Source organism: Taudactylus pleione, unplaced genomic scaffold (assembly GCF_031769625.1).
Source record: "Taudactylus pleione unplaced genomic scaffold, aTauple2 ptg001956l, whole genome shotgun sequence".
Taxonomy (NCBI): Eukaryota; Metazoa; Chordata; class Amphibia; order Anura; family Myobatrachidae; genus Taudactylus; species Taudactylus pleione.
This window is the reverse complement of record NW_028286352.1, coordinates 2,606,061-2,617,665: the sequence shown is the minus strand read 5'-3', so window position 1 is coordinate 2,617,665 and position 11,605 is coordinate 2,606,061. Positions and strand designations below refer to the sequence as shown.

At 45.0% G+C, this 11,605-nt stretch overlaps 1 protein-coding gene across 1 annotated transcript in view; it reads right to left on the bottom strand.

Moving 5' to 3' along the window:
* Positions 1-1,030: 1,030 nt before the first annotated feature.
* The window catches only part of PALS1 (protein associated with LIN7 1, MAGUK p55 family member), a 109,235-nt gene continuing 98,660 nt past the window's right edge, over positions 1,031-11,605 (bottom strand). The window contains exons 13-14 of the mRNA XM_088465346.1: positions 11,280-11,390; positions 1,031-5,584 (exon numbers count right to left, since the gene is read on the bottom strand). Coding sequence (XP_088321472.1) covers positions 5,408-5,584; positions 11,280-11,390 — 288 coding nt within the window. The 3' untranslated portion in view covers positions 1,031-5,407. The remainder of the gene's footprint in view (positions 5,585-11,279; positions 11,391-11,605) is intronic.

The window sequence follows — 11,605 nt, the reverse complement described above, 5'->3', positions numbered from 1 at the left end:
ACTTTACCTACTGTTCCTGGGTTTTGACTGTAACACTCCTGATTTACATAGGCAGAATATCCCAGAGAGGGTTGGCAGTGCCAACAGATTGCTAAACAGCACCATGAATTCAGCAATATTACAGTAGGTGTGTGGTCTTAACCTTAATATTTTAAGGTGCCCATACACAGAGGAATTTCAGCAAATACATAAGGCAGAGGCTCAAGGCACCCCAACAGTTCAGGTTTTAGAGATATCCATGGTTGAGCATAGGTGGTTAAATCAAATTGACTGAGGTACTAATTAACCACTTGTCTGGCATGGCTGCATCAGATGCGACCAATCAGAAACGCCCACTTCTAAGCTGCTGGAAGATCATCTTCTTGCAGCCGTCAGTCTCAGGGGGACCTGCCGGCCCCTCTGCATCTTTACATTCCTCCCTCAGTGTGTGCAGCCCTTCAGCACCATCCCGACACAGCCTGTCCCAGTGTGACCGTGTAGTACAGATCCGGCAGCTGCAGAGAAGAGCAGCTGTCGCTGGTCAATCCAACCTGCCCCCAGTCCCGGCAGCTGCAGAGAGGAACAGTCGCCGGTCACTAAAGCCTGCCCGCATGGTACAGACCCGGTAGCTGCAGAGAGGAGCAGCCGCTGGTCACTAAAGCCTGCCCGCATGGTACAGCCCCAGTAGCTGCAGAGAAGTGTCCGCGGCTTCTCTCTTCCTCTGTCCCGGTCACTGTGACCAGCAGTGATCGGGCAGCTGGCAGCTCCAGTGCAGCAGAGTCTGTACTAGACACAGCATCTCCGGCTCTGCCCGCAATGTGTCCCTATCACTGCTGCCCACAGTGACAGGACAGCCTAAAATGAGTGGGGTGTGTGTGTGTGTCCAACCCATCCTCCCTTCTAACACAATAAAGTTTTTTTTTGTTAAACTATAACAATATTTTTTTCGCAAAAATGTCCCTAAAGTTTTTTTTTATTATTATCACATTATATAAATTCTAGATATTTAAACTTGATTTTACATTTTTGTTTAAAAAAAAATCATATTGAATCAGGTTTAAATAAAGCTTATTTTAAAAAAAAAAAAAAGAAGAAAATCAACAATTTTGGGGACATTTTTGGAAAAAAATATTAGCTAGTGAAGTGGTTAAGTCACCTGTGGTTTAACATGCATAGCCTTAAAACCTGGGCAGTTAGGGTGCATTGAGGACCGATTTAGAGGACCTCTGACATAATATATGGTATTACACAGCAGATTGTGATAGGGGAGCCTGTCTGCGGATGTCAGTCAGGATGGACAGCAAATGCAAGTTGTCCGTGTTTGCCTGTGTTGGTGGAGCCTTGTCTGCCCAGCACTGACACTACCCAGGCACCAACTCATTCACATTTGACAACACATACATACTTGTGCGGAGGTTCAGCACCTGATACGTCCAACAGAGCCACCAGATTGGCCAGTGTACGGCTAACTTTACCCTGTGCTGTATACAGTCAGTTTGCCCTACATTACAGCAGAATAATACAGTTTTGTTTCACATTCTAAACTGAATCTGAAGCGTCCTGACAGCTGGAGGAAGAAGATGCCAAGTGCTTCATAACCAGTCACAGAATGTCTTTTAGGCACTGTTACAGTAGGAGACAACATTCAGCTAAAAAAAATGACCAATTCGGTTATGTTAATACTGAACGATATAGAATATATACAACCCCAGTCCTTTCTTATAAAGGCTTCAATTCAGCAGGACACAGTACATGAAATCCAGTGTTTTACCTTTTATCTTATTACAGACAAGAGAAGTAACCCAGCAAGCCTTCACACTCTGCCCAGCACTACAGACACCAGCTGTCTCTCAGCAAGGTACACGTGTCCTCAGTCACCTGGCCATTTTGTGCCATACAGCGCAAGAGGCATGGTGCGACTTACACAACGCACAATGAATAGTGATAACGTGATTTGAGGAAAGGTGTAGGTGGACACATTTGTATATTTTTGCATTTTAATGGTACATACACATGAGTTTTGGTACATTTGTTTTTGTGATGCACTAAAACAGGCCAATTACAATCGTGAATAGATTTCATTATGTAAATGCAATAAACTATACTGAAAAATAATTAGTGGAACGAATTATTGTTTATGTTAATGCTTCTAACACGGGGCAAACCAATGCATGAAAACCGCATAGCTGCAAATGGACTTAAGCACAGAGGGCTCTCTAATCTTAGGAAAGTCTCTATTGTAAGCACATGGAGTGCAAGCCTTAGGCATTGCTTTATGCCATCCCTCTGTGCAGGCTAAGAATGTATAGTGCCCACGTACATGCCAAAAACTGATCTACATCTGATATGGGTGAATGATATCTGTGTTGCTGATCATTTTGTCTCCAGAAGTTGGTCTGAGACAATCCTAGTGTGTATGGTCACCTTCTGAGGTTTGGGACCTTCTCCCCTTAAGCCTGTCCTTGTACATCATTTCCAACCTTTCAAAGTGGTCCGGCCCAAATAACATGCCCAGGAGGCTGCAGGAACATTACAAGAGAGTTTTCAGGAGTGGAGGGAATTATGGGTCAGAGAGAAAAACACTGGCTCTGTAGTCAAACTAAACTCTGCAAGTCCACATCTGACAAATACAAAGGGGACAATAAGCTAGACATGGTAGCCTGTAAGTGGATGGACTTGTATTATTACAGCTCATCAAGGGAGTAGGAATGTCTACATAGTAACATGTATGTAATGACTCCCTATGATTTGTACTGTAGAATTGGATATTTAAGACTACAGAGTGAAATTCATATTTTTGAACGAGATAATGTAAACGTATTAATAGCTGTTAGCCGAGCATTAGACCTCAGATGGGGAACGTGACCTACAGTAGTACCCAGCCAGCAGAAGGTAAAAATCACAAAGTCCTTTACTACCTAAAGACAGAGGGACATGGGTCTGGGGTCCCAACTAGATTCACCTCCTTCCCCTAACCGTCATTACATAGATGGCTCAGTGGTGCCTCAGAAGTTTATTTTATTACATTTTAATAATTCTTTCTTTAACCAGGGTGGACCTGGAAAGGCCACATGAGATGTTCAGCACACTTATTGTCAGTACTATCAGAAGTCATTGGGTCATCCCACATGTGAAACAGGCCGTTCTATCAATGCACGCAAATAATATGGACAGACTAAGGCCGCAGAGACCAATCGTGAAAACAAGAACTTTGCATGAAGCTAGAACACACAGGGCCTGACTGAGACCTGGCAACATCTGATGCCGCATTGTGCGCTGCAGATTTCCCCTATTCAGAGTCGGCCACATTGCTCCTATACATCCAGCCGTCATCGCCATCATCACCGATTTATACCCGCCCAGTCTTTTTAGCACACTCAGCTGCAACAAACTGCTGAGATACAAACCAGAGTGTGCTAGAAGCACCAGAGCAGAGAGTGACACCCCAGGCAGGAGAGAGGAACTGCAGGAGTTGTGACAGGTGCAGGGTGCTAGAATGAACACTATGGCACTACTGAAGCCCTGGATGGACAGTGTTCGGACTCCTGGTACATTCAGCCATGCATTTGTCCCAGCGATCTATTGTTCTCCATTTTAATGCGCCACGGCTGATATTAAACCACTGGGGAGTATGTACTCTTGCTGATGTTACCTGTTCATTAAGGTTTCAAAATCATTTATTTAGCCTCATTCCTGCTAACATACAAGGATATCAATGGATATGTTATAATACTTCTTTTTTTTTTAAAGTATATAAACTGTGATTGGTCTGTATTTCAAGATCTGAGTAGTAGCACATCACACCTAAACCAACAACTAGGTCACTGAAGTTAGTCGTCATATAGAATAACTAGCAGCACCAGCAGAATACCTGTATAGAGGTTGTAACTTACACTAATACATTGGAAATCAAAACATCCCCGTTTGCCTTCTCGCTAAAAGAAAATACAGGCTATGAATAAAAAACATAAAATAAAAAGGGAAATGGGAGAATTGAAGCTAAAGGCAATAAAAGTACGTACACTCAATTTAGGCAGCCCATTTGCCTGGACTAGCCCCGTGTGTCACACGACTCACAGAAAGCGACTATATCGGATTACTACAGACGCCTAGATGTAAATCTCACTTCATACAAGCGACTCAATACGCTGTTTCACCCCCTTGTGTTACATTGCGAGTACTGCACCAGCAGAACGGCACAAACTTATCTAAAGATCATACCTACAGCTGCACCTGAGGCTTCTCACCAGTAATACACAAGGCCATGTATTCTCAGTGAGAATTATCTGAAGACAAGAGATTTCTCTTTTGACGGTAACCGCGGATCTGAACGACTGCGACCTTCTTAAACGAAAGAATTTCGTACTTAAACTAATCACCTATGTAACTGTATTACTCAAGTTTATTTAAAGAAAAAGAAAAATAAAATTAAGAAAGTTTACATTCTTCACACTTTTTAAAACAAGAAAGACCGCTGGCATCAAGCGCTATTGTAGAATGGAATGTTTTATAGTCACAGATCATCAAAAACTAACTCCGCTCTGGTTTAAAAATAGTGTCAGAATTTTTACACTCCAGCTCTTGATAGGCCAGCTGGATTTCTAAAGCACATTGCTAAAACACAATCTATTATCTTATATGTACATCCAGTTACTTATGAGAAATACCCAGTGATTACGTCTTTAAAAAAAACAAAAAGAAACATCCTTTCCACATCTGGAGAGTGCAGCAAGAGAGCCATGAATTGCTACCCAATTACCCACAGCCAGCTGAGAGCCATACAGAGCTTGTGCCTGGTATACATATAACAGACTAGCTGCCCAAATGAGCTTGTGGAGCATGGGACCCTATTTGGTTAAGGATATAATGGCGGCCTGTTTCAGTGAAGACCATTTTTTACTCCAACATTATAATGGAATTGTTAGATGATACTTTGAAACACTTTGTAGTGTGCCCGTCATGCACGAATGCCAGTTTCAGCTCTGGTATAAATAGATTATTGGGTTTCTGTAAACAGCTAATACATCTTTCGGTTCCCTGGGACTATTGGCCCCTCCTGGTAGTGGTCAACATGCTCAACATGAAATGTAGTATTGAGCAATCAGGAGACCCGGCCAAATACCTGGCCCCCGCTGATCACCTCTCAGTGCACCAACATACGTTTCACACAATTTAAAAAATTGATGATCACTATAAATCACAAATTGGAGATCGTGGTTTTACGAGGTCTGATGGGTCTTGAAAATGCAGCTCCTTAAACTGGCATAAGCCTAACTTGGTTGTCCGACAAAGGGCAGGGTATCGTCAATGTGATGTTTCAAAGCCTCCTTCTAGCTGAAATCAAAAGAATGACACTGGCTCTCCCAGCACTTGAATATGCAGCATGTGCACTGTAACCTCCCTGGATCTGTCACTATCCACATTGTCTTCATCGTAACCAGGAGGATGGGACCCATTGTGGCTCTGTGTCCAGTTTATTGATTAGTCGGAGGAGTTCCTGAAAGGCCTTGTCTAGGTCGGTATTTACAATGGCCGTGTCAAAGTAGTGCCCGTTATTTTGCTCCATTTCTCTTGCTTTTTCGATGATCTCTCTCAGTTCCTCTGGCTGTAAATAAAGGGAAATGTTAAAAACAAGCCACAGGGCTAGCAATGCAACATTCTATCGCCATACATAAACCATGCACCAAACGGGGGGGTTTACAGTGTCCCAGAGATATTTACATTTACAGCTGCGATCCTGTACGCAAATGGAGTGCGAAAATAATGCTAAAGCATGCAGCCGCCTGGAAATGTATTGAAACCTCCACCGGCAGCTACTCAGATCCAAGCAAGGACGTACAAACACGCAGCGGTGGCCTCAGGGATTGATTCAGCAAGGAACGCAGCCGCGATATTACACACACCCAGTCGATTGTTTCACACTGCGCATGCGTGAATCAGCTGCTGTGATCGCAGGGAGCACTCAGTCTCAGCACGCATTGACAGGAAGTGACCATTTGGGAGTGGTCAGAGAAACGCAGGCGTGCCAGTGTATTTGAACGCCGTTACAGGGGCGTGCATTAAGCCCCTGCGACGGAAGACGCAGCCAGAGCTCTAGATGCACACAGGAAATAGTCCTGATCCTGAGTGAGGTCAGGTCAACCACTATTATGGGTTCGATGGTTCTCGATGTTACCGATGTTTTTGCTGTCTAGAGAGGTATTGCGGATGTGAGTAAAGGGAAGTGGGTGGCATTATGTAGTGCTGGGCATCTGGTTCTTGTGCTGCGGTGTCATTGCGATTGGGTTCGTTATCATATTTTCGCAGTAGCTGGGTGCGTGCGTATACAGACTTGCGTTCCGTGCTGAATCACGCCCAAAGATCCTTCCATAATTGCCCATCTCAGTATGGTCACGGAAAATGGCTGTAGGAACCGAGACGCTGGCCCCATATTTTCAGCGTACGGGATCGCAGATATAGGCAGACACGCCCCAAAAATGGTCAGGACACGCCCACATTTTTGCCAGCACTCCTTGTTACCTCCCACAAAACAGCCGCTGTCTGTCAATCAATTGTGAATAAATCCTCACTACAACCGTAGTCACAGTTGATAGCAATTTCAATCGCTGCCCGTATACATTGCGGCTAAGACGCTTGCGCAGTTGGCGGATAATCGCTCAACTGAGTAAATCTCGCCATTTCTTACATAGGTGAATCAGACCCTATGTTCACATATTCGCACTTCATGTGTGTCTGACAAGAGAGTGTTAACTGCATATAGAAAGAGCACCAGCATAGAACATAACTCTATATGTACTGCGGTGCCAATTACTTCTTCCCTACATGTGCAATGTGATTTCTCTGTATCTGGCCTTGCCGTCATGTCTTTATCTTTCAATCACAGATCAGAGAAGAGTGAAATGACAAAACCCGCAAAGCTTATAAAGTGACACAAATCGGTGAAATTATATCAGCCACAATATTGAAAACATATGGGGGTAAATGTAATAGGCTGTGGCTCTGACAAGGGACTCGCTGATGTCTCAAAGCCGCAGCCTATGACATTTACCTAAAAAAAATTGCACAATGGCCAATAATGACTCAATCAAAGGTGGTCGGCTCATTATTGGGCATGTCAATATACTGATTGCACCATATCCAAATTCACTCACGTTTGCCCGTAATAAATGAGAATGTGGGTTGGAGTTGGGGTCAACCACCCCCCGGGAGGGTTAGATTAGGGCAGTGGTTCTCAAACTCGGTCCTCAGGACCCCACACAGGTCATGTTTTGCAGGTCACGCAGCAGGTGCACAGGTGTATTCATTACTCACTGACACATTTTAAAAGATCCACAGGAGGAGCTGATTATTTCACTTGTGATTCTGTGAGGAGTCCTGGAAAACATGCACTGTTTGGGGTCCTGAGGACAGAGTTTGAGAACCTGTGGGTTAGGGGAAGGGGGGGGGGTTAGGCCCCCCCCTTGAGGGTAGGTTTAGGCAACAGGGAAGGGGGGATTAGGTTTAGGCACTTAGAGGGGGGGTTAGGCACGGGGGGGGGGGGGGAATAGGCACCCCTAAGGGAGGGTTAGGGTGGGGTTAGGTTAGTTTATACTTACCTTTAGAGCAGTCGGGAACTTCACTGGTGCCGGTCTTCCGGCGTTGGGATTTGAACCTCATACCGATCCCCTCTAAGACCTCTCTGCATTACTGACTGTATGACTGTACAGCCCATCCCATGTACACAAGTCCATACTTTGGAAGTTGTGATAAGGACAGGTATAATGGTATGTGGTTTCCATGACAACTAAGCATTTTTTGTAGGCGTGATTGACAAGCAGAACACGTGAATGTCACATACAGTAAAGAGACGCGGTTTTATCATGCAGGGGAGGGAACTTGGAAACACGTTTCATTCTCCGTTAGTGTTTCAATGTCGTTTTGTTTGTTTGCCATTTTTATTTAATCATTTGACCAGGGATATAGAACCTTTCACATGGCTACATTTTTGCAGGGGACGTAACAAAACAAAACCTTCTTATACATGCACAATACATAGAACTTACTAGAGGGGATAAAAATGGTACTTCTGTGGTTATGTCAATCCTCAGTGATGCCATACATATTCCCCAGCATGTTTATATCGTCAATCTGAGATAGGGCAATCTGGCAGTGATGTTTAATCATTCTGATTCACTAACAGACTGTCAGGGGACCCGGTCTATATATCTACAGTAAAAAGGTAGACAATGTCTAGATAAACAGCAGATGTTAGACAGTGAATAGGTTGACAGGGACACAACGTCAACACACTAAATGTCGACATGTAAAAAGGTCGACAGGAAAATAGTCAACACAAAATGGCCGACATGATTTTAAAAAAAAATTTCTTTAGGGTTAGGCACCAGGAGAGAGGGTTAGGCACTAGAAGGGACGGTTATGGTCAGGCACCTACCCAGACGGTTAGGGTTAGGAAAAAAAAAAAACATGTGTCGACCATTTTTGTGTTGACCATTTACACGTCGACCTTTTGTACCTATCGACCTATTTACTTTTAACATCTGGGGTCTACATAGACATAGTCTACCTTTTTACTGTAGATCTTTCAATCCACATCCACTGACGGACGCTGGGTTTGTACACACACACACACACAGAAAACAATTCAAGGATCTGTTAGCATTAAACATGTGGTCACTATTACTGCCCACTATACACATACATCTGCTCAGAGTATAGTGTGCCAAGAGATATACGACAGTCATTAATTAGCATCATCTATAATAAATAAAGGGGTAGACATGCTGGGTTCTATCACAGACCCAGCATGGGTGGTCAAAGTCTTTAATTTTTGCATAATCCTCTTCAGAAGGCTCTGCGGTGCTGGCGATATAGCTTATTGTGGTTCAGCAAACGTAGGTGGCTTTGGCAGATGCCTGGGTTGCAAATACCGACAGAGGCCAGTAAGTAGACTAACCCTCCCCATCCCCCCCTGGCAGTCCCTTACCTCCCCCCGGTGATGCCTAACCCTAACTCCCCATCCGCGCAGCCTAACTCTAACCCTCCCCAGTCGGTGCCTAACCCTAACGCACCCCGGCAGGTCCCTAAACCTATCCCCTCCAACCCCGGCCTAATGCTAACCGTCACTTGATACCATCAGTATCTTGATCCCTTCGGGATGCCGGCGTTGGCATTCTGACGGGCATCGGGATTCCGGCGTGGGTATCCCAACGTCCGGCATCCCGTCCACCGGCATCTTGACTGGATCCCCTTATAGACACACACACACGCGGACAGATCATAGTTTTTTACAAGCTACAAAAACAAACACGTCCGAACATGAGCCAGTAAAATGTTGCTAATATTGGATTGTGTGTAACCAGAATGAGACTATTATTTTAGCTAATGCAAAATCAAAAAGAAAGTGCAATAATGAAATCCAGTCTTGCTGACCACAATTGTATCAGCCAAAGGTTCCCAAACTCCGCCATCACAGTCCCCGTTTTAAGGATATCCATGCTTGAGCACAGGTGACTAAATTAGAACCTCAGTCAATTTGATTTCACCATCTGGACTCAAGAATGGATATCCTTAAAACCTGCTATGTAATGGCAGAGTTTGAGAACCTCTGGTATAGGCAGCTATGTTTTCCCCAGCATGTAGAATAGAACAGCTATAGAATCCTATAGGGAGGGAGCACTGGATAGGCGGATAGTAAAGTAATGATATTTACCAATGTACAATTGGCTGCAAACTAGAATGAGAGAAAGCCCCAAAAGGAAAGAAGGAAAATGACTTCAAACACAAAAGGATACAAGCAGCTGAATTTACGGCTAAAGGACAGGTACCACCTTCAGGCATGTTCCTTGTTGTGCAAAAGTCACTTCAATAGACTCTACAGACCGATAAATCATAGATTCTGCCAATCTCAGCAAGAAAACCATAGGATTCCCATCATCTGCTTTGAATGAACTCCTACGTCTGTGATCACCCACCCTCCGAGCACCAGATGCTTCAGATCCTGGAACAGTTGAAGCTCCCATTCCTGCAGCAATTGTGGCAGCTACAGTAATACCCCTTTCAGACATCTCGAGATTCCCGGGAATTTGGCCTGCCTCAGCCAAATTCCCGGGTAGCCAAGTCTGTCTGAAAGGTACCTACCCGGGAACACGTTCCCGGGTAGCCGCCCCTGCAATCGACCAGGGTTTTTCCCGGGACTTAAGTCCCGGGAAATTACCCTGCTTCTGTCTGAATGGTGCTACCCGGGAATTTACTACTCCCGGGCAGCACCAAGCAGCTTTTACATGGAGTTGGCAGCGTATATAGCCTATAGGACGCTCAGCACTGCCGCTCACCACCCGCCCACACTCCCGCTGCACCACCACTACTGCCCCTATTTCCCGGGCATAGCATCGGGTGACGGGGTGAGATGCTGGCTCGCTGGGGGTTCTGCCTGCCCCGGCCACTTTAGAGGTGAGAGGCGGGGAGGGCTGGGTGGGACGCTGCTGCTGCCGCAAATATGGGTGGGTGACTGCTCTTCGTGCACCTGTACCCGGCCTGTCCGGCCCTGGCACCTCGGCCGCTGCTGTGCTCTTCTCTGTGCTCATGATCAGTGCCAGGCAGGAGACTTGTGTCCAGGGGCAGCCCAGCCAGAGGCCTGGGGATGGGGGCGAGCTGCTAGGGCACCCATGGGAGGTAGTTTGGGGACATGTTGGGCAGTGTTTCAAATTATGTGCACCCCCACATACACAGCATGCCAGTCACAGGGGGCACATAGTTGTGTGTGATCAGGGCCTGGCATCACTCACATCAGCTCCACCTCATCTTTGTGTCCAGCAGTTGCCATGTAATCTAAAAAACCCTGCTCTTGTCTGAAAGGGGTCTACCTGGGATTTTCCCGGGTAGACACTGTAGTGTGAAAGGGGGGTCTCGACCAAATACCCGGGAATTTGCACAGGAGAAATTCCCGGGTCTGAGCAGGAAATTTCCCAGGTTGTATATCTGAAAGGGGTATAACTAGGCTGCATTATACTGTACCGGTGCAATAAGGCAGCTGAATCTGATTAACACCTGACTGGGATCTCTCAGACGTCAACCACGACACAGACAATCCAGTGGGACAAGGACCATATCAGACAGTATATGCTGCTGAGTCTTTCATATTTCATCAGACAAAGCTGTGCGATAGATCTGGTCAGTCACAGGGGTTACTGTAGATACACCATGCCAGACAATGCATCTAACGGATGAACACACATATAGGAAGCAAACTCCTTGGTAGCAAATGGGAATGTCACATACAGCACCACACTGGTGTATCTTACCTTTGGATTTCTACCTTCTTTTGCTAGTAATGCACGTAACCTCTCCTGGGAAGGGGGAGCAATGAATATAATGTACGGTTTTAAATCTGAATTTCGCAACATTTTCAGAGCCTGAAATAAATATATAAAACAATGATTACAATTTATATGAGAAACTGTGCCACAAAGCATTTATGTTTTTATCATTTGGTGGAAATAAGACAAAATGTGACTCAATACAACAAATCGCTATGATTTACATTGCATTGGTGCTTTTAGCACCATGCTATTAAATAATGGTCTTCATATAAACAGACAAGTGTAATGTAAATGTAATAAACTTCTAT